Source organism: Sturnus vulgaris, chromosome 13, assembly GCF_052056855.1.
Source record: "Sturnus vulgaris isolate bStuVul1 chromosome 13, bStuVul1.hap1, whole genome shotgun sequence".
In the NCBI taxonomy this organism is placed as follows: Eukaryota; Metazoa; Chordata; class Aves; order Passeriformes; family Sturnidae; genus Sturnus; species Sturnus vulgaris.
Genome location: NC_142255.1, coordinates 6,595,341 through 6,619,777, shown reverse-complemented (window position 1 = coordinate 6,619,777; position 24,437 = coordinate 6,595,341). Strand labels below are relative to the sequence as shown.

At 39.6% G+C, this 24,437-nt stretch overlaps 1 protein-coding gene across 1 annotated transcript; it reads left to right on the top strand.

Moving 5' to 3' along the window:
* The first annotated feature begins 132 nt into the window (after positions 1–132).
* FAM81A (family with sequence similarity 81 member A) lies at positions 133–19,164 on the top strand. The gene is made up of 10 exons (XM_014873999.2): positions 133–204; positions 2,124–2,490; positions 3,797–3,863; positions 5,102–5,375; positions 6,142–6,260; positions 11,308–11,437; positions 12,503–12,609; positions 13,711–13,846; positions 14,220–14,415; positions 14,812–19,164. The coding sequence occupies exons 3-10, from the start codon at positions 3,817–3,819 to the stop codon at positions 14,949–14,951; spliced, it is 1,149 nt and encodes a 382-aa protein (XP_014729485.1). The 5' UTR covers positions 133–204; positions 2,124–2,490; positions 3,797–3,816; the 3' UTR covers positions 14,952–19,164.
* The last annotated feature ends 5,273 nt before the right edge of the window (positions 19,165–24,437 follow it).

The window sequence follows — 24,437 nt, the reverse complement described above, 5'->3', positions numbered from 1 at the left end:
GCCGCTCCCATCCCATCCATCCCATCCGCTCCGCGCAGGGGCCGTCAGGGCGGGCGGACGGAGCTCCGGCCGCGCACCGGCGGTCACGGCGCTCGGGAACTGCCGCTCCCGCGGCGGAGCGCGCCCGGAGCGGAGCGGGGCTCGGCTGGCGGCGGGGATGCGCGGGAGCGGCGGGCAGCCCTGCCCTGCCCTGAGCCAGCACCGGTGAGTGAGCGCAGAGACAGTCCCGGCTCTGTCCCCCCCGTGTTGCATGGCCATAGAGTGCTGTCTGCACCGCGATGTCCTGTCGGCTGTCGTACACCCCGTGTTCCCGCAACCTTCACCGCGCCCACCGGTGACCCCCGCACCGCGGGGCCGGGACCCCCGGCGGGGCCGAGCCGCGGGCAGGGCAGGGCAGAGCCCCAGCAGGGTTCCGCCGCGATCCCCTCGCTCACGGCGTCTCGGCACGGGCCGGCAGCGGGGCCCATCGCAGCTATTTCTCCAGAGGGCCCCGGCCTGGCTCGGAGCCCCCCGGCTGGCTCGGAGCCCCGGGCACGGTCACGGCGCTGCCGGGGAGTCCCCCCGGCACCATCGCACGGCGCCCGTGCACGCGTGCCACAGCACCGGGGCTCGGCACGGCTCTGGCTCTGCCTGGCGCTGCCGGGGTCTGACCCATCCCCTTGCTGAGCACAGGGACTTTCTCGCTTACTCCGAAGCGTTGCCCCGGCGCACTTCAGAGTAACACTGGGAAGGATCTGGCGGCTGCCGGGGTGGTGCCGTCACACGCTCCCTGAGCAGCAACCAAAGCGGTTTCTATTTTAAGGAAAAAAGAGTGATTAAAGTGTTTGCCTAGGCAGGTATTTCAGTCTGCTTTGATTCCCGTGTGACTTGTGGCAAGTCACATAGCCCGCCCCGTGCTTCACTTCCCTACCAGCAACAGAAGGAAATCATATTTTCAGGGATAATAATGCTTCCTACCTCGCAGGCATATTATGAGAATGAATGTGAAAAACACTCCGAAGTGCGCAGACATTGCAGCGTTAGTTGTAGATTATCATGGAAGATGGGGAACAGAACGCTACAGGTATGATTATACTTCAAAACAGCAGAAATGGAGATCCCGCAGAAAATAAACGTGCAAGGCAGTCTGAGAAGTAGGGAAAGGATGCCACAGCACAAATAGCAAGGAGTGAACTGCACATTGCTAAAAGTGTCTCTTCATCATGTCCCATGGAGGATATTTTTTCCCAAGGTTTTCCACATCTTATGTCAGTGATTTAAAGAAACACTAAGGAAGCACTCCAAATTTGTATGGAAATCCTGCCTTAAGTTTCAAGTGAACTGTTATTTTTGGCAATCAGGCATATTATTCACAAATAGGAAAAATCTTTTATCTTGTCCATGTGACAAGTATATTTGGAATATTCAGTAACTTAAATCAGTCAACCCAAATTTACTGGGTTAATATATCATGACTTAAATTGCTTATAGCAGTATCAAGCATGAAATAACCTCATTAAAAAAATAAACTAAGCACCTCTAACCAATATTTCACGTGGTATCTTACTAGACACCAGTTTACTACCATTGAAAGAGCCATGTGAAATTATACTCCTCTGAATCTAAGTATCAGAACATCTTATGGTTTCTGTTTACTAGTCTAAGTTGGTATTACACTCCTAGAGAAGGAATTTGTCTTAGTTCTGACACCTTTTTGTTTATTGCAAATATCTCCAAACTGCAGGAAAGTTTTGTACAACTGCCAATCAAGGTCTTAGATCCTTTCTGGCTCTTGGATCAGATCATTAAATCTGATATCTGATGATGAGATGCTTCACCGAGTACTGAGCAAAGCGAAATGAATGAGAAATTCATTTGTGTAACTTTTGTTTCATATCCACACTTACTCCAGATATTTGCATTTAGCTGCATTATTTATGGTAGACTGGCAGAAAGATCTAAGACTTCATGCAAACCTGTGCTTAGTTTGCTGCAAACATTATTTGCCAGTTGACAATAAATGGGTACCAAAGGCTGTGAGACTAAAGCACTGTTTGGCTGGTTTTTGTAAGGTGTATTTCACTAAATTTCACTCAGATGCTGCTAGATGTCCAGACTTTAATATTTGTTCTTTGCTTTTCTAGGTAACCTCCAGTGCTTTGCTGCTGCGGTGCACACAGCTCTTCCTAAATTAGTGGGATAATTCCTGTGTTTACAGCTAAATTGTGCTTAAAGCTTCAATGCATCAAGATTGTTAAAATGTGTTAAGGCACAGAGGTCTCAGGCCCACTGAAAACTGGGTGCCTGGTGGTGTGACCAGGAGGGACCTGTCGCAGAGTTCTGGCATTCCTTAAAAACCCAGCAACTGGGAAATGACGAGTGTGAGGAACAGACTGCAGAACTGGACATTCAGTGTCTGTGCAGGACTTTGAGTGCAGAAGTCACCACAATGAACCCCAGCTCTTATACTGTGCTTTTTACTTATAGCCATGTAAGAACCTAAACAAGGAGGTACGTATGGTTATCTCTCTTACACATAGGAAAACTGAGTCAGTACTCATGGAAATAACTTGACCAAAGTCAACAGAACCAGAGATTGAGCAAGGAATTCAATTCAGACCTTCTGAAATCCTGCCTGGTGTCACTGCTGCTCAGCAACCCAGCTTCTCTTAAAACTGTTTTTTCTCTAATTTGTAGTTTCCGAAGCACCATGCTATAAATAGAACACACACACTGTGACAATGTTTGCTCTCTGCTTTCAGGCAGTGCTTTCATACATTTCTAAAGCACAAACATGCTTTGCATTTTGAGATCTCAAAGGGTAGCCCTATTGCTTCTTCACTATCGATATTTGACTATTGTATTTCCCTAACCCCATCTTTCTCAGATTGCACAGGAATTCATCACCAGTTGTAAGCTTCTTTTCATATATCAGCCTTTATTTTGCAGTGAGGATTTTAGGTTCCCAAGGAGATCAGGCTCAGGCCATACTACTTCTCTTTATACTTAAAAATGTTTATTTGTTTTATGTAGGGGAGCTTAGTTGGATTTGATTGAGGCTAATATAGTTTTCATTAAGCCGACAAAGCTGCTGAGCCAGGTACTGGTGTCACAGTTAGACATTAAAATATCTTTCTGAAGCTATTTAATAGACCTACTCTGCTGCAATGTCTGTCACAGTCTGGCTGGCTGTGTCTAAAAATTAAATCCAGAATTTATATTCTTACCATGGAATAATTTACTTACAACATTAAGTGTGGTCATTTAGATTTGAAGACAAACTAATATAAGACTCAATTTTGATAAACTATGCTGATGTCACACATTTTATTTAGGTTTCTGACTGCCAATGCTTTTATGAGAAAAACATCTTATCCCTAATCATCTGCTGTCATGAAACACTTGTATTTGACTCTCCAGTTGATATTTGCTTAAGTTTTATGATCATGCTGTAGATCTTACTTTATTATTCATTGATTAATGATGTCAGAGACCAGTAGAAGATTGGGGACAAGAACTTTGTTTACCTCTGCACTGCCAAGCCAGCTCAACAGCAGATTTTGTTTTCAAGGCTGTCAACTTCATCTTTTCAAGAGTATAATTTTCACTACAAAAAGCTTCTTAGCAGTTTTTAGTCTTCATTCTTTTATATTAATTTTTATTTGCATTTATTGCTTTAGCAATACTTGAATGCCAAGATCACCAATGTCAGCATAATATTACACTTTACTTAAAGGTGCACTGAAAGCAAAAGCTTTTAGTCATTTCAGTATCAGATGTAAACTATGCAATAATTCAATTTGTACTTTTTCAACAGGCATAAATTACTGACAGAGAATGGCCCACCGAAGCCCAATCTTCCCAACTCTTGCCCCTTCTGAAAGGTACAGTCTGGAATAAAAAACCAAAAATCTTCATATTACAGAATATTATGTATCTCTTAATTCCCTGTATACAGTAATGCTGTGACCTGGCACTTTGGCATTAGTGTGCAAGGCAAAGTGAAATACCATAGACATTCACATCATGGCCCTAATCACAAGTCCTTACTCAGCTTTTACTTAGCCATTTCCCAAAGAAATTAAATAGCTTAAATCTCACTGACTAGAAGTCCAAGAACACTTTAGCCAGTGTTTGAATATCAAGGAATGAGTTGTGAAAACACAGAGCCAAAAGTGACCTTTGTTGGAATCCTCAGACATCTCTATTAATATCATCATGGTCAAATTAAATTGCTAATTTGGCTCATTAACTGGAAACAAATGAGAATGCACAGTAAATAACAGAGCTCCTAGAAAAAAGATCTCCTCTTCTGAAGTGGGGTTGAATTTGTGTCCTCCACTTATGCTTCTGAAGATGTTTTTATTCTTTACAGAACACAGTGGTAGGAAAAGGTGGCATGCATTACTAGCCTCATTTTATTTCTTTCAGTACCCATGAGCTCCACTGCTTTCCACAGGAGCTATGCAATGCGGAGCACGCTTCAAAAATCTAGATAATTATTCAAGGTACCCAAATGTAAATTATTTGGGAGAAAATTTAACTTCTAAGACTATGAGAAGCTTGTCATAATTTTGGTCTCACCTCAGTTTCTAAGCCCACACATATGCTCCTGTCCAGTTAACAGGGGAACAAAATTCTGTATCATATTACAGGGTAGCTATAGAGACAGAAAAGGGATTGACACAAACTATTCCTTTTTAATCCTGATCTGTTTTCATTTAATTTACAGTTCCTACCTTCAACTGTTACAGCTTTGATTAAGCCTGAAAACGAGACAAATAACATTACTTTTGAAACTCAGTAGAAGGGTTTGAATTTGGATTCTTAACCAAATTATAGTTCTGATTTGTAGCTACTTTTATTATGCTAATGTTCTTTCCTTGCTTTTGAAAGCTTCCTTAAAGAGCATGAAAAAATGCCTGACCTGCCTTTGTACAAGACACATGGTAGCCAACGCAGCACCCGCTCATTTGTAGCAGTGGGCACTCTCTCTGGGAGTATTTTGGGGCTTGTCCCCAGCACTGCCAGCACTCAGATTAGTGTCACACCGTCTCCAGTGCAAAGGCATTGCAGAGTTTTGTGTGAGAACTTAATAGGATGTGGATTTCTTCCCCCCCAGACGGGTCCGAAACATCCCCCTGCACAGCCAGGCGCTGACAGCGGTCCCGCTGGCCTCTGCCAGCCTGGTGGATCAGCTGGAGGACAGAATCCTGAGCCATGAGAAAACAACGGCAGCCCTTGTGGAACATGCTTTTCGCATTAAGGAGGACATTGTTTCCACGCTGCACAGAATGCAGAACAAAGGGGGAGGTGACCGCTTGGCAAGGCAACTCCTGGAGGAGCACATCCGAAACATAACCGCGATAGTGAGGCAGCTCAATCGGGACATCGAGGTATGGCAGGAATGCTGCACAGCACTAATGCCATCCCAGCTACTTACTGCTTCTAATTCCCTAACAAAGTTCACCACAGGATAAGTAACGATCTGAAGATCCTGTAAGCTTATAAATTGTTTTTATAACTTGAAAAAGTGTTTGCAAATTACATCATTCTTTCGGTGGCTATGAAAATAGCACAGGATATTAGCATATAAACACAGAAGCCTTTGTGGTTCTAATAAGCTTGCTTTAAAAAGCTGCACTGGAAAATCTTGAAAAAATGAATTAATGCGACACTAATACCCAGCTCAACTTCAGTCCAAAGGCTGTGCTGTATAAACACTAGGAAATGCCTTCGCTCTATAATAAACTTTCTTTCCCTTCCGACTCACTGACGACACGAAGTAACCAAACCCAAGTGCTCATTTTTATGACCTAATCGTAGGCAGACACATGACTTCATGTCTGACCTCTGCTGCAGTGAACAACAGGGGTGTGGTGGGGAAAATGAAAGGAGAAAAAAAAAATTAAGTCTCCATTTCACTGTCAAGTTATACTTTATATATATTATGGTAGTTGCGTGCAGATTGGATACTAATAATAAGAAATAATACATACCCAAAAGGTATCTGGTTTAGTACATTAAAAGACAAAGCTTTGAATAAACTGATTATAAAATGGTATCTGAGGATACTGAATTACTGAAAAATAATGAGTGACATTTAAAATGTACATTAAATGTGACATACTGAGTTTTTATTTGCATATGAATGCTCTGTAGATGCTGCAGGAACAGATACGTGTCAGAGACAATCTCAGCTATGGAACAAATTCTACCCTGAAGAGTCTTGAAATGCGGCAGCTTTCTGGCCTAGGGGATCTTCGGGGAAGAGTTGCAAGGTAAAAGTCTCCATGGAACTGTGTTTTGGGGTCTAGCTAATCTTGTTTTAATCCTGAAGTAGTAATGATAATGGGTTGAATTCAACTTTGGCAAAATTCCAAGGATAACATTACTCTGCATTTTCAAGAAAATGAGTAATAATACTTTACATTCCAGTATTACATACTAAATGTAACAATATTACCCTTAATTCCTAAAATTCCTGAAATTAGTTCTAAATAAATTACTTCAAATTCCCTGGGAATTTGGGTTTGGTTCAGCTTTTAAGAAGTACTGTGGTTAGACTCATGTGTCTTTGAAACACGTTAATTAGCACAATTATAAAGGCAGCATGGAACAATCTGCACTTGTGAAGAACAAAATAGTTGCACATTTTTGCATATATTTTAGAAGTAAAAATCTGCACATTCAGTTAGTGGTTAGCCATATTAAATCCCACATGGGCTACATGACACATAAGGAACAGAAAGCTGTACAATAACAGAGGTTTTACAGGCTGCCCAAAGCCCCAGGTTACAGTTCTGTGGCCACACAGACTTCAGTTGTGCCATCAATGACACATTTACAAACCCCAGCACAAAAACATTTCTTTAAGTGCCTGTAAAGTTGAACATGTACGACAGAAGATATGTACAGCTATGTACATATCCTGTATGTACAGGAAAAGGACATAACCTGGCCTACAGCTGCTTGGGTAATAACTTTGGTGGAGTTTTACTTATCCTGAATTTGACCTGTTATCTATATTATGCAGGTAATTTTGCTTCCTTTTTTGCATAGCACAAGATTTAGTGATAACCCTCAACAACATACAGAAATAATCAGAGAGAGATTTTCATTGAACTAAGGTTTTCCTATAAATTACTCAATTGTCTGAAGCTTCCACTGTAACTTTCATAGCCCATTTTGTAGACAATACTTTAGAGAGATTTCAAAAAGAATTAAACATTTAGTAGGTTATGCACATTTAGTAAGTTATGCACTTTAGCAAACACAAATGAACTAGTTTTTTTTTTCAAGTCAGAAAATTGATAAAAAAACCTATAGAGAGATACATATATATGTATCTATCCTCCTGGAAATCCCCCCAAAATGGACATGTTTAGATCTTCCTGCTTCTTTCTACAAAAATACTTTGCGTTCATACTCCATCCCGAGAGGAGTTCTGTGTGGAGCAGCACTGTTACTGACACCTTGGAAGGGAAAATGTGATGCCTTTACCTTCAGTCAGGGGATTCAAGAGAAGAAACTCTTGCTGGTGTGGGTGTCACTGGGGGGGGCCCTGTCCTGGCCCAAGTACCCGGTGTGGGAGGGTGGGGACAGGGCACAAGGTGTACCAGGGCTTCTTCCCTTATTTCCTTAGGGCACCACCCTTGTGCTGTGCCTAGGTTGCAATTTATCTGCAAATTGAATGAGATTATTCCCATGTCAGACTGTGTGACGAATGCAGGTTATTTGTATTCATTCCTGAAGATAATCAGTTTATTGCCTTTTAACTGATGCCTTTCATTCTGCATTCTATGTTTCTATTCAGCATGCTCTCTTAAAAAAAATTTTAAAATCCTTGAATGAGGAAATAGTCTTCCCTTTATCAGAAAGCAATTTAAAGCAGTGGTCCATGAGAGAAATCTATTTGCCTTTATTTACAAAACATATTCTACTTTGAAGTTAGTGTTCCAGTGATTAAAGCACTAGCTGGAGATTATGGTCAAGACAGTGGTTTGTTGCAGAGACTTTCCTTGAGATAAACATCTTCTGATTACAATGTTCCTTATATAAAATACACTTTTCTCATCTAATGTACTTTTACCTCTAGTGCTGCTAGCTTCCAGATGAGTTCAGAGTGAAACATTCGAAACATGATCAAGTTACTGTGGGTTACCAACTTCCTGTGCATCAACTTCCAGCCACAGCAAAGGTGCATTGAGAGGCTCAGGCTGCAGTAGCTCTGAGTACTGTGTTTGCTCCAGGCTGGCAGCAGGGCAGTGGGAATCAGTTTAGACATTAAATCCCAAAGCATGAGCCCTTTGTCATGTAATAACTTTAGTGTCCATCTTAGGATTCTGGCCAAATTTCAGTTCCAGTAATTTCATGCATACTAAACATCCTACTCAAGTTCAGTATTGGAGAGAGGGGTGTTTATTTCCTAACACCAGCTGTTCTGTAACATGTGAATATATCATCAAACAATTGTCTCAATATTTCTTGAGAGCTGGTGCTGTTAACGATGGGAACAAGGGATCCCTACATGCACATGCAGTTCTGCAGCACAGCTCCAAACCACACTCCCCACAGCCCTCCAGGAGTGACATTCCAACACACTTCACTCACATCACAGAATCAACTAATATTGCTATCAGAAGATGACAGAATACACGTTACAGCTCGTGTTTCTGGATCCTTCCTCAATAAGCAGAGTTTACTGTTGAATTTGTAAAGTATTATTACAGCCCTGAATTATTGTGAAAAATCAGCATTATTATTAACTTCAAGAAAAAAATATTACCTCTATAAAATTCAGTGACACATGTAGCAGAAAATTAGATCGACGCCAGTAGATCAAATTCTCCAGCCTCCTGTCCCTTATGTTGTGAATTTTCTATTATACAGATCTACCAATTCTTTTTCCAATGATAACAGATCATAAAATTCATTAGTTCCTTATAATTTATTTAGAGGATTACTTGTGGATAATGAGAATTTGTCTGGAAAGTTTAAATCCAGTAGCCTGGTTGGAACTATAGCTACTGCTATCTTCATAAAAGCTTCCTGAGAGCTGAAACATCCGGAGAAATGGCAATTATGTGTGTTCAAACTGGCCTACTTTGCATATATAGATGAATTTTTTATCTGCATTATAGAACTGATTCATTTCAGACAACCTGGACTCATTACACGTAGGCAGATTTTCCTGCTGCACAGATTATGAGTCTGATGCATCTGGGCTGCAGCACACTGACAACTCCCCAAGAACAATAAACGCGCTGCTCTCTGGCCCTCGCTGTGTGGGAGGCGGCACCACGAGGGCAGCTCTGAACAGAACAATCCACCAGCTCTGCTGCTCTGGCCCAGTGCCCCCACTGCGATTTCAACTTGCTTTTCACTGCCTGTTCTCCAGCTACTTGTTTTTCTCTGAAACACTGGCACTTTAATTGAAACATCTCCTGTTATAATAAATCAAGAACATTAAAAGCTCTCTCCATACCATTACAGCATATGCATACAGCAGCCAGCTGCAGAGCACTGGCACAGTTCTCACTTTATCTATGACCCAGTCATACTGGATGGAGCAAGTATTTGTCTTTTGATTTCTTTGATTCTGAACACTAATATTTTCTTCCAAGTCAAAACCAATCGTGTTTACGAGTGTGTACAACAGATATAGAAGATAAACCAAACTAATCTGATATATGTATACCAGGCAGATATTAAGTTCACATAGTCAGAATCTTTCAGTTACCATGGAACTACATGAACCCTTTGACCACATAACTGAATTCCATGAAGAAGAGAGATGCTCCGTGATTAAACCCAAAACACTAATTTACTTTAAAAACAATTACAGGCGCTTGCTGATTACGTTTACTTCAGTAGTTTCAAAGCTGTTGCTTTTAAAATATTTTCTACCATGCCTCAGAGAAACAAAACTAACCATTTTTTGGAGCCCACAACTTTTTGGTGACTAGATGCAAGATGATTCTGTTTTTCTGATTCTCTCTGATTGTAACAACATGGAGAGATTTGGCTTCTCTGGTCTTTCTAAAGAAACTGCCTGATTGTGAGGGGTACAAGCTTTTCATTGCCATGTAAACCCTAGCCAGGCTTCCTGCAGATATTACTAACAGGTCTCACAATGCTGAACTGCTACACTAGAAATTAATTTCCTCAAGTTTTATAATGCCTATGCTATTTTACATTACTGATTATTTTCATATTGAAACCATAATAATAAGCAGATGGTCCATTTGTCATTTTAGCTGTGACTTTCCCTTCATGTTTAACGATAATGGCACTTCCTGTAACTGAGGTGATGAAAATGCATGTTGAAATGAAAGCCTTCAAACTGAAATGTGACTAAAAAGATGACAAAGTGTGTCATTGGTTTAGGTAATGACTTAACATGCTTCAGCTTGTTCCATTTTACTGCCTTTTTCTCCCTCAAATTGTAACTGCTGTCTGTTCCTCATCAGTTTCCTATATCAAATTTGGGAACGCTAATGATTACATATTTCCCTTAGCAAAAAAAATTATATATGAGTCATACTTCACAGAGGTCTTACTCCTGAAATCACAGTACTCATATTTTTACAGCTCAGTTAATGCCCTTACTTGCATTACTGTAGATTAAATCCACCTGATCAAATTATTTTTAAAATCTGGTAGAAAACACACCATGTTCTATAGCATATTTATCCTGAAAATATTACAGCATCAAGAAGTGTTCCAATGTGAAGAAAGGAAACAATAATTATTATGTTCCAGGACTTGATTTTATAGCCTTTTCTGAGACAAAATTGCCATTGCTTTCAATGACAATTTATTTATTCACCTAAATAAAGACTAAGAACCATAAAATTTGCCCCACATTGTTAACTACACATATTAGCTGTATACTACTATTTCACAAATAAAAAAGCAAAGCTACAATAATGAAAAACCGGTCCTCAGTTATTTAGGTTACTAATCATGCAGAGGAAGTCAAGCACACCTTATCATATATTTTCTGGAGCATGACAAAAAGATACGGAAATGAAATTCTGCACCTTTGCATTTCTGATGTGATTTCCCTGATAACACAGCCTACCCATATCCTGTCAGTGCCAAGAGCAATGGAATTTGTCTGTCAGACTGCTCGACCTTGAGGCCTGTCTGAGAGCACTTTGCTGAACACTATGAGATGTATTACCATTCTTACAGTCTCAAAGACATTGCTTCCCTAGCCAGCCAGGAATTCCACAGAAATGGCCAGTATGAAATGGATCATTTAAAAGGCCTGGGCCTTATATTCTATTTGGCTGGTGCTTTGTTTTTTATCTATTCAAACAGGTGTGATGCTGGGTTAGCCAGGCTGTCTGCAGAGCATAAAATTACGTATGAAAGACTTCAGAGTCTAAGTAAAGACCAACACACTTCCAAGCTGATCTTAGAATCTAAAATCAAAGAGGCAGAAATACAGGTATGGTATTTAGACCAAGGCAATCCCTGTACAGGTAAGAGCTCTAGTCTAATTCACACAAACTCTGTTACTGTCAATTATTATCCTGGGAGGTCACAGATTTACAAATGGAGAGGTCACAGTCCTTATTACATTGACCACTGGTACCTAGATGCATTACTGTACTGCTCTAACTGAAAAAGGTCCTTAATTTCTGCCTGCAGCATGCTGTGTAGAAGGAATTAGTATGTAAAGGCACATGCTCAACAAAACTAAAACAGTGCAAGCCTCTGTGTCTTTCACTGTATGTTTTGGCCTTCCCAGGATGATCCTATATGTATTTGAACACAATTTTTGAAGGTCTGCAAAACAAAACTGGCTTTGGGTTCTGTGAATCCATTAATCTGTCTGTCAGGTTTCTCTTCCATTGGGTTTGAGAATGGAAGTGAGCACTAGATACAAGCAGAGACTTGGAGATATGAAGAATCCTTTTCCTTAATGTCACATCTCAAGGCCTTCCCATTTTCTTGGTCAACAAAAGTATTTTACATCTTCATTTTGCGGTAGGTAAATGGCTAAAATCCACTTTGCCTTTCTCAGAAGCCTCAGTGTAGTATATTAGCATGCCAGGAGCATGTTGTCATGCAACTTGTAGTGAACCTGAACAGTATGCTTTGAGAAAGTGGGATGGTTATTTTGGTGACAAATATTCTCTTGTAGTAATGACCTGGCCCTTGAACACAAAGTGAGGGAGGATATCCCTCAGTATTGGTGGAGTGCTTCAGCACTTGTTTATTCTGATTATGTGGCAACTTGGAGATGTATGAATCATTCAAATTCAGCTGTCTCAAGGGGGGACCAGGCAGAGATTTTTGAGGTGAAACTATTCACATTATTTAAGGCAAAAAAAATTACAGTTTTCAAAATGCTGATACTTTCATATTGAGAGATAGTATATTTTCATCATAAAATTAAAAATATGCAAATTCAATCTCTGTAAAACCTCCTCTACTGTTATGAAAATGTCCCAAATGAAACTGTGATGCAATGCTGTTGAAAAATAGTAAATTCTGAATTTTGTTTCAGATTTCTCATCTGCTGAGCAGAGTAGAGCAATCGATAATGCAACAAGAAGCAAAGCTGAAAATTGCCTACAAAGAGAGCAACCAACAGCTGCAAGTCCTGGACACAAAGTAAGTGCCTAGGAAGCTTTGCTGCTGCTGTGTACCTTGGGAGCAGGGCCTCAGTTTTCACAGTGTGGCCTCAGTTCTCCCAGTCTGAGTGGTGCAATCTTCAGGCCTATAAAATCAGGAACCTCTATGAATACATGTGTTTGCTCCACAGATGTTACAAAAGCTGACTGTCAAGAGGTCAAGAGGGACTTGCTTTCACCAAGAATTCTGCCCCTAATGTGGTTAGGCAGTTCTGAGAAGTTGATTAAGTTCCTAGTTAGGTATTCAGGCAGAACTTATATTAAAGGACACAACTAAGGTTTTTTGTCAGAGTGGCCTGGTGCCTTTCTGCAAGAACTGTCTGAAGCAATGAATGCTGGAGGTGGCTGTCCAGAGCAGGGGAAAAATTCAACTGAAGCAAGGAGGAAGCAGAGCTCAGCACTCACTGAGTGCTATTGCTTTGAACTGGCTTCAAACATGAATATAACTGAAATACCTAAATTATTAATGACAAGATACTCTGTACTACCAGACATTACATGAGGCCATTCTATTCAATTCAGATGTTAACTCCTCTCCAGGCATTTCACTCATTAGCAGTCCTGGTATAAACCATCCACATCCTCATTTCTTACTGCTTATTGCCATCCTCATGCAATTCAGGTTTCACATATTCACTGGAGAAAAGAAACAGTTTCACTGGCACAATTGCTTGGTGTAAAGTTAAGGTGGGTATAGGCAATGTAAGTGGAGCTACAGGAACCAGCATTGTCACCAGAATAAGTGGCTACCCAATCTTTGCTCAGATTTAATACATATGGACATGAAGTTTATAATCTGAATGGATGACCATATTCTGTTTTCAATGTCACAATGAATTTTCATCTACTATGATTCAAATTTTGTAATGCATTTCATATAAATTTGCTGTGAACTTTCACCTTTGTTATCTAAACCAAAGTTACCATATCCAGTTTAATAGCCTTAAAATTCAAAGACTCACCTTAATACGGTGTGAAGAATGTATTCAATTGCCATTTTATGTTTTTATGAACACATTCATTAAAAAGTCACTGTTGAATGACTAGTTCTTTTTTGTATCTGCATCTGTTGTGCTCCTAGATTAAAAGATGCTGTTGAGGAGCTCAGTAATCAGATTTTGTCTGCACGGAGCTGGCTGGAACAGGAACATGGAAGGACTGAAAAAGAGCTCGTGCAAAAAATTGACCAACTCTCACTAACTTTTAAGGAAAGCACTGTAAGTTTCATTAAAATGACCTGTAATGCTTCTCAGGAAGCATCCAAAAGCATTATCAATAACTAAGATGATGTAATTGAGATATTATTTGAGTGAGATTTTCAGGTAGCCTCAGAATTTGCCTGTCTTCATCAATATCAAGTGTAACACCTACAACCTTAGAATCTTTAAATGGATCTGGTCACTGCTAAATGGATCAGTATTTTAACATACACTAATCAAGTAATTTGAAATGATTTTATGAAAAATTGTATTCCTTACATTTTGAATTCCAGATAAAAGATGATTCATCAGTATCTATTTCATATTTTAAAAAGACCACTGTTATTCCACATGCAGAGTAAATTATTAAAATTCTTTCTCCCGGCTCCAGGAAATGAGTGAGAGAGGTATTGAGATGAAATTCAACCAAATGGCAGAGAAAATTGAGAGAATAGAAGAAATGCAGAAGATTACCATGGAAGCACATGAAGCAAAACAGACTGAAGAAAAGATAAATATTCGCATTGCCAAACTTCAAAATGAGATAAATGAAGATATAAAAGAAATGAAAGCTGAAGTTAATGCTGGTAGGGCCATAGTTTTCCAGTTCTTTATTCTGAATTGTGGTGACAGCGATTGACTCATACTAATATGCAAAATGTCTTTGCTTGTATCAAAGTAGTGTAAATACTTTTGGGGCAGATGTAATGGCTACACCTGTGGCATTAGGAAGGATTTTCATTAAGTGTGAAAAGCAGAATAATAAGGGGTGACAACCAGCTTAGAAATGCACTCCCCAGAGCAGGCATAGCCATAGCTGGGCTGCCATCGGGGTATTTCTGCCATCAGCACACAGTAACATCCCATTTTCCCTCAGAACTTTTGCAGTGTTCCTAGTGCAAAGCAGAGCATTCTAGAAGTGCATTCTGGTAGCAGTGATGTGATACTCATGATGAACTAATGGAATTCTCACCTACAATTAGGGTTTGCAGCTATCTATGAGAGCATTGGGTCTCTACGGCAAGTTCTAGAAGCAAAAATGAAGCTGGACAGAGATGAACTGCAGAAGCAGATCCACCAAATGAAGCAGGAGGTTCCAAGATGGGGAGAAGCTGGACCATGACTGCAAGATTTTGTCTGAGAGATTAGTGTTTACCTGGCTAACTAGGCAGACTCTAGTGTTGTTCCAGTCTGTAATGCCAATTACCTGCATGTACCAAATGACATGCTGCTGCTGCTGCTGCTGCTGCTGCTGCTGCTGCTGCTGCTGCTGCACAGGTGTTTGCTCCCAGCAGTAAATGCAAGCTGTTCATAGATAACTGGCAATGAGACTTCGGAGCTGAGGTGCTGTTTTGCCACTGCACTGCTCCAGTTGCTGTGAGGAAATTTAGCACTGTGTAAAACTGGAGCAATACATTGGTGAAGCTGGCACCTAGTTTGCTAAAGGCATTCCAGTTTTGCAGGCTTGATCAGGCAGCTATATGCTTTTATATGCACCTGTACCCCTCCACCTTTAAAAAAAAAGGCAAGTTGCTATCATTTGCTTCATATGAATTTGGCAAGGTTCTCCACCTTGATACAAATTACATGAAATCTATGGACATTTTTAAAGTAACTTTCTCTACTGTTGATTTCCTGGCAAGACAGAATTGGCACTAAACAGACCAATCTTCAAAATCTAGACACTGTCGGAAAATCTTGGTTTAGGTTTGCAAATATCCTGTGTGTGAAAACTAGGTAGTGTTACATAATGTAGTTGTAGACTAAGATGATTCATAAACAACCTAAGAAACTTAATTTACACGGTCTTAAGTATTGCAACCTTTTAAAATAATAACCAAGGGGAGTTGACACAAGGTAGAAGATGTAGAGAGAGTATTTTTTACTGGGCATGTGTTCCTGTGACTTGCTTCATTATATTGATAAAAACTTAGAAAGGTTTGAAAACTAAAGAGAAGGTAATAATCTAATCTAGTCTGGAGACTGTAATGTAAAATAAAATGCAGTTTATGATCTCCTTAGTAATTTTCATTGAAGTAAAAAAATTGATTCATCATATTTAAGTAGACTTTAATAACTTCGCAGACTCAAATTGCTAATTGCATTCACATTATTTCCAGATAATAATTTCCATTCCCAGAAGAGACTACACAATGAAAATCAGCACCTATGTGGCATGTTATCTAGATAGGAAAAAATATATGTTGTTTTTACTTCTTCATCCATAGCATGACATATTGCTCCTCATGTTTGTAAGCCATGCAGGATTAAACCCTTACGAAAAATAAAAGACTTTACCCAGCATCCTATTAATTTATACTACTAACAGCAATTAATATACAAAAATAATATTAATTCATAGGATTTAAAGTACTGCTAACCTAATTAAATTAATAGGATCCTTAATGGACCTTTCATTCAGCTAGTAGTAGAAAAATATATTTTTAGTTGGAAAATCAGTGGCTAATATCACTTCCATAAAAGACATTTTGGTCCACAGAATCATCATATATAAAAGAATTTTAAAAACTTCTTCATGAACTACAGTCATTAACTTCAGTAAGTCAGTGTAGAGAGTAAAAATCAAGTAAATGCATACATCTTAACAGGATTAACACCTAAATTTATATTAACTTCCTCTATAGTTGAAAGTCATTGAAGTCTCAGACACATTTAAGCATTTGCAGCTCTAGCTTCCAAAGCTCTCTGATACAAACCAGGAATACCAGAGGAGTTTTGTCATCATCCATGTCCTGTGAAATATATTTACAATGGCAGCTAAGGGGAAAGCCCAGTTCCCTAAAAAGAGACAATTAAATGCTTGTAGATATTTCTCAGGAATTGTCTTCAAAATTCAATCTTACTTCATGTATGTATTCTTACCTATTCTTAACTATTTAGCCATGTGCAGTAGAAAAGCAATCACTGGTGTTTTATTTAAAAAACAAACAAAAAAACCACCCCCAAAACAAAAACAAAGAAAGAAACTAAAAGAGACAGACCAAAACCAGAATAATTTTTAAAATTCCGTAATTGGAAGTCTGTACCTAAGAAAATCTGGTATGATATGAAGAGCATACAAGCTATCAGAAAGAATTTATATAGAACTTTAATAAATTGTTTCTCTTATAAAAATCATGTGTGACTGATCCAGATATAAAACAACAAATGAAACCCTATCCAACTTTTTTTCCCTAAACCTCAGCTAAAGCAAATAAATAAAAGCCCAACTAAAATAATACTCAACTGATTGCCAAGCAATGTCTTCAAACTACAAAGTGCTAAGCAGAGGCCCAGGTGAACCATGTCTTGTTGGCTTTGTCTGCCAGGGAGTGCTCATATGTGATGAGTGAGTCCTTCAAGGGAGAATATAGAATCTTCTGAGGATTGGAGTATCCATCTTAACATGTTAGGGCAGAATCCTCTCCTCAGACACAGCATCCCCTCAGGGGAGCAACTGTGAAGCCACAAGGGCAGTGTGCAGACCCTGAGCTATGGAAGCTTCATTTTGCCAAATGGAAACTGATTTTGAAAACTGACCCTCAGAGATCCTGTAAAGCATAGAAGGAATCAGCAGTGCTTGAAAGCAGAGCTGCTCCTTTTTATTCCTTCCATGCAGTGTCCAATGGGATTCCCGTGTTCCAGTCCTTCAGGGACACCAAGGTCCACTTCTGATGGTGGAAATAATGTGCTTTCTTTGTTCAGAGCAAGCACTCATGCCATCAGTCTCGAGTTTGTGCACCAAGTGCAAGCTCGCCAAGCTCACAAAAGGAACAAGGAGTGAGGGAGTGCCTGTGTGGATAGAACTGCAGCAACACAATGAGACTTGGGAAAGTATAATACTAGATGTGCAAAAAGTACTATTTAAATCCCAAAACTCACTGACACAACTATAAACTCATTTATAGGACCAGGAAAAGCCTTAGGAAGTAATCTGCTCCACCTCTCCACTTTGAAACAGACCCAACTCTACCTAAAATATATTTGCCATAGGCACTTCTATAACTTCCTTATAACAATCTTTTAAGAATAAGCCACTGATTAATGCAGTCTATTCTACTGCTTAAAGAAGATTGCCTTGCCAGCCAAACACCTCAACTAGGACAAGATGTAATAGCCTTAAATTTCAAGCACAGAGGACACAAAACCCAATTTTACTACATTGTTTCCTTCATGTTCTTTAGTTTTTTAAGGCAATCTGTGTATAACAGATGATTCAAATGAAGCTTTACAGGGATATTTACCCAATATTTCTTACTTTTTTCTCCTTCTTATATCCATATAAAGCCCATCAAACCAGCAACACCCAATCCAAAGAAACCACCACCACAAAACTCCCCAAACGCCCTAAAGCAGACCACTTGCTCTCATGAAGTTTTAAAATCTTTCTTTTGTCAGCTATTTCACCTGCATGAGGCTTAAATCACTTGCAGTGTGCAGACCATACTGTTCAGTCAGCTATGTAGCACATACTGAGTGTCATAAGTTGAACTCACTGGAAAATGTTTAACTGGGGTACATGGCTTTTACATTAGCATGTGATAACACAGTAGAACCATGGTACTGTGCAGTGAGGGACTTAGCTGGAATTAGAATTGTGTCAGTAATTACAGAGCAATTGTGTTGTTTATACTCATTAAACAAACCAAAGGAATGGTGCAAGGAAGAAGTTCAAAGGATGACCCTACCTTCCACATGCAGTTGTTTATGTAGTAAGTTTTGTGTTGTGGATACCTTTATATTGTGGATATCTTTGTCATTACAATCTGATATAGTTCAATAGACAGTTGCCATGTTAGAGAAAAGCAGTATGAATGATAATGAAGAGCAGTGTATTCCTGTAACATCAATCTAAACTGAAATGCAAAATTTTCTTCTTTTCTCAATTTCTGTTTTGTGTCCCCCCTCCACGTGCATCTGGCCCATCTAGGGCAGAGTATTCTCTGTATCTAAGAATTAAAGTGTTCATTAGACACATCTTCCAACAACGGAAATGTCTAATAAGAAACAGACGACAATCTGATGGAGCCCTCCTATGCGTAGGGGAGGAATTCCTGCAGTGACATTCACCTCGGTGTAAGGAAACAGGAGGCAAATATGAAAGAAACCAAAGGAATTGAGCTCACGGCCTCAACTCAATTTGCCACAGGGTGTCACTGTTACTCTAGGCAAGTGAAGGACGGGTCCCAATGTACCTGTGTCATCCATAGATGCTGCAATTCCACTGGGACGGGGCTGAAAGTATTTACTATGTATTTTGACAAAAGAAAAAAAAATTATTCTAAAGACGTCACTCTGTAAAATCACAATAAAGGCAGATGATTAATTAAGTAAAATATTCTGGTTGTGATGCTCCTTGAGACAATCTGTGAAGAATGCTGAGTGGGGACCAAAGCTCTCTGCTGCCCGTTCTCTCAGCAGGACTCCGGTCAACATAAACCATTAAAAAACCCCAAACAAACTCCCAAACCCAGAAAACAAATCGAAGGCAGCTCAAAGAGCAATGTGCCTTTCACACTGCTGCAGATGTGCAGAAGAGGCTCCTCCTGCACTGCCTCCTGCCCTGAGATTGGCTTAGGCTGGAAGAGCACAGGATAACCTCAACACTTACTACCAGATGAAGCTCTGGGCCCAGCACAAAAAGCTGCTCTCAACCCATGCAAGGATTATCTCAATAAATAATACAGTGGAATAGCCTCAACTTTGCAAAATATGTGAGAGAGCCATGAGTTTTTGGCACAGATCAGTGAAAAAACTGCATTGAGCTCAGTGATGTACAGAGAACCAGGACCGAGTTTAAGAAGAAAACTGAGTAGTAATTGTCATAATACAAAACACCTGAAATGTATGAGAGAGTGAGCAGGAATTGCTGGTGAGAGAGGAGAAAGGAGATCTGCTGTTAGTAGGAATTAAAATAGAACACATCATGCACTGCTGCACATACTCCAAACAGTTACTCTCATTAAACCTGACTTCAGCTTCTGCTAAGGCTTCTCTTCTAACGCCAGGGCAGTAAACAGACTTCCATTCTACGTGATTGCAGTTGAAGCAGACTGTAAATGAGGACATATTTCAGTGCCTGTGCTGTCTCATTGTTGTGCTGCCATTTCCTGATGGTATCAGGACCAAGAGGCAGGCACCCACCCTGGCCTTTGTGAGCTTGCCATCTCCCCTAAGAATAACTTAGAAGTTCAATAATTGCATATTAGAGTCTATATACAGCTGCATAAATAACACTGAATTTCCATGTCTATGCTCCTTCATTCTTCACTAGCTTTGAGAATTGTAATTTCAGTACATTCCAAGTATCTTGTCTTATATAAATCATTAAATTCGAGAAAGGTATAATGATTCAAAGCAGAGCTTTTAAAACGCAAATAAATGGAAACAACAAAAGTTAAAACCTATTTTATGCCACTGCCATGCTTTGAAAAGATAAATGCCAGCCTGTTTACTACCATAAATAATAAACCTTGTTCACTTTATAAAGATCTTATGGGGATTGATCACTTTGTGTCTTACACAAGCTTGAATATGTGAAGTGCTGTGACCCAGTTCCACATATGCTTTCCTTTGTGAGATTAATCTTCCTAAAATGCATGTGGCAGCTCACAGTGTAAACTGCTTGCTTACCTCTTTGCATGTATAATGTCTTATGTTTCAAAGCAAAAGGGACTTCTGGTCTCTAGTATGAACTCCCAGTATCTTAGAATCATAGAATCATTTAGTTTGGAAAAGATCTTTCATTAATAGCAAAATTTTAACCATTATTTAACATTTTGGGTTTCCATTTATTGTGGACTAACAAGACACACGCAAAAAGAAATAATATTACAAAATAGTATATATATAGTATAATATTATCTGTGTTTATTTTAGTAATATATCTCCATTTTCCAGAGGGAGAGGAGATAAGGAAAATCCAATGACATCATGAGACAGAGTACATTGGTGGGATACTGAATCTCTTGATAGATTTTGGGCTAGTTTGGGCCCATAGCTTTGAACCCTTTGTTTCAGTAAACTACTTGGTGGCAAATTAATTATTGACATCAGGATCTCCAGACTGCAATAACTTCCACACCATGTAAAAAAAAAAAAATAAAAAAAAAAATAAAAAAAAAAAAGAAGAAGAAAGAGGCAGCAGCAAAGGAATTGAGTATTATTCTATCCCCGAGGCCCCACTGCCACCTGATGTCACTATTCTTGTCAGGGAAAGGCAGTCAGGCAAGCTGCATGTCTGCAAGAACTGACAGCTCTGGAAACGATTTCAGCAGGTAGGAAGCCCCAGGGAAAGTCATACAAATTATTTCACTAAGTCAAAAGATTATGCCTTATGGACAGCACTTGTTAAGACAAATCCATTAACCAGGGCAAACACAGAGATTCAGTTCAAGTCAGAAGACCTTGAGGTCTTCTGGGGATAGGCTGGCATTGCCTGACACAAATGGGCAGGAACTCCACATGGCAAACACCATAGCAGGGCAAAAAGTGCTCCTCCCCTTGCATTGCTACAGCTTGGTTCCGAGTAAAGCACACTAAAGTAGGAGAAACTCCACAAATAAGACACCTCTCTGGCACACGAGCAATGTCCAAGCAGAGACCAAAAGCCCTCATCCATCTAATGTTGGCTGTGAAGCTCCTCCTGCCTGTCTTTGGCTCCAGAGCTACAGGGGAACAGCTGAGGATTCAAGGGAAGATTTAAGCAACAGGAACAAGAATGGAGTCACCTGCACACTGAGATAATCATCTTTGTTTGCATCTGGAAAACTCAAGGGAATATTACAGTATCAGGAACACGACAGCAAGATTTTCAGTGAGAAGATATTTTACTTGTCACTCAAAAGTGGAAGGATAAATAAAAAGGCTCACCTGAGAGCCTTTAGCTTCACGAGTGGCAGCAGCACAAGGGAAGCCTGAAGGAACACTGGCAGAGAGTCTGGCTCTGGCCATGTGCTATGACTGTAACTAATTGCAAATGATTAACAGCTTCAACTCTTATATATCCTCTGGCTCACAGAAGCATGTAGTGCTTAAAACTGAAATGTCTACACATGTGACACCTACAATACATCTTATATTTTGGAGCTAAACAAATTTGTCACTTTGTGTATGAGCACAAAACATGTTTTAAATACTTGGCTTACCTAGGCTATCAGATGCCTTTCTGTAACTGTGGCTTTAATTGTACTATTGGTGAACAACCCATAGTATTAGAGACATTAATGGCCCAGTTTGGTACAGATAAAAAACACTGCAAAATAGTGTCCCAGACAAGTAAGGGTTGATCTTTCTAATATTTTTTTCCTTTACTCAAGGCAATTTAATTTGTATATTAATGGAGTCTGGTTAGCCACTATCTTTAATTCACCCACTGTAGAATCTGATGGTTTCAAATTCCCAGAAGCTGAAGAACTCTGTAAACATGTTCTTGCTGCACTCCAGTTACGTGTAAGCACACCAATACAATTTTGCTGTATGATAAAAGAATTATCAATTTTATAATATCCCTGTTAGAGATTATAACAATTCAGGTTACAGGAATGGCACACCATTAATTTTAGTCATGTCTCAAGACTACACAGTGGAGCTATGACACAGCAAGTGTAACAGTCACTACCAGCTCCATGGTTAATGTACCAGCATTAACCATCTTCAAACATCAAACTTTCAATTAAACCATGGCAGTAAGTAAATGCTATTTATACAAAGCTTGCAGCTTGACTGTTTTATAAATGAGTATGTGGGAAGCAATGTGAAATATCAACTGATAGTTAATATTTAAATTGTTGCTCATTTACACTTTAGGCAAGTTTCATTGCTATTTGTAGAGAGTTTCAAAGTTCAGAATTCTGTGATTCACTTCAAGAACTTTTATAAATAACACCCCTATTATAAGGGAAAAAAAATAAAACCAACTCGTGATGAATAAAACTTTCTCCCAGGAGAAAAGCATGTTTTTTAAAGACAGTGATCATTGTTTTACTCGCAGAAAGAACAGGTTCTTTGGTCTGTCTTAAAAAATCATTCAGGAAGGGGAATGCTTCTGTCCCAGATGCTGAACCTTACAGAATTCATCCAGAAAAGGAAACTGATTGTACATAGGATGATCTGCAGTTGGAAATAACATGCCTTTGCAATGTCATCAAACACCCAGAGGGTGCTGGGGCACTGGAAGAGGCTCCCCAGGGAAGTGGTCACAGCACCAAGCTGGACTTGGTGATCCTTGTGAGTCCCTCCAGCTCAGGATATTCCATGACTCCATGATCATACACTTTAACTAGTGATAGTTTTTGCCATAAACATAAGCATGCCTCGTTATTAAGACCCAATTCCACCAGTAATACAAGCATCAATTTAAACAATCATACTTGTTTTTCCTAGTGAATTTTGAATCTATTTCTATAAGGCACTCCAGACAGACAGGGCATGGATGCCTTTAGCACAAATGGAGAGAGAGGAGCACGCTTAATTCCTGCATGTGTTCCCAGTATTTCTTTACCACTCTGCCTTGGATGGCTCTCCACCCACGTACTGCTCTTCTCAGAGCCTACTCCAAGTTTTCCACATGTACCTACCAGGCACCTTAATGAAACTGGGGAGCTCACAGTTTAGTACCACAGCTTGGAATGAATCCAGATTCTTTTTGTTAGCTCCTGATCATTAAAGTAATGAAGAGGAGATTGAGAAGCAGATCTCTACTAAATTTTGTACCAAACTTCATTTCAATCCTATTTTGTTTCAATTTAATGGAATTTTTTTAAAGGAAGACTGTCTAGAATCATGTGGCTCTAGCAAGATGTTCAAAGAGAAAATTCAAATCTTACCTGGCTGTCATCTTCTTTCAACTTGCTTTGTGTCTTAGCCCCATCTTTGACAAGGAGATTCTAATTTTCTTCATAGTCTATGCAGTCCCTGTGGAAGAAATTGGATGCATTAAAAATATCTCAATAACCCTCACTGGTTTATGAATTACAGGAATACATTTCCTAAATTACTAACCTGAATATGTGCTAAGACTGACAATAAGATGCTCTATGAATTCCCAGATGTGATTAAAACAAAAAAAGAGAAAAGAACCCTGAAACCAGCAGTTCTGCAGTTACTACTTTCCTAACAAAACAAATAACACTAAAGTTTAATCCAAAAATCAATTTATCTTTTCATTAAAGATAAGCCATATTAGTTAAGAAGATACCAGTTAACTCAAAAAGGGAAAAGAAATTGAACATAGGTATAAAGAGAGCCAACACAGTAATAAAGCAAATGATTTCAAGATAGCACCTCTGTCTCTTCTGTTCCTGTCCTTAATCCTAAAACCCAGCCAGACTCCCTCAGGTGAGAAACCTGTCAGCATCCTGCCCTTTATCACCTGGGCACTTCCACATTCACAGAACAACTCTATTTTCTCTTCCTCCTCCTCCTAAAGGAATCCCATCACTTCCTCTTCAAAACTAGGAAACTACAATGAAACTGGAATTTAGGGCTGAGTCTAGCACTACAATGCACCAACCACACAAACTGTACACCAAGATTAAAAGGCAGGAGCAAACCTAGAGCAGCTCAGGACCTGTCAGAGGCACAGAAGGATTTCCTGGGCTGGCAGCTC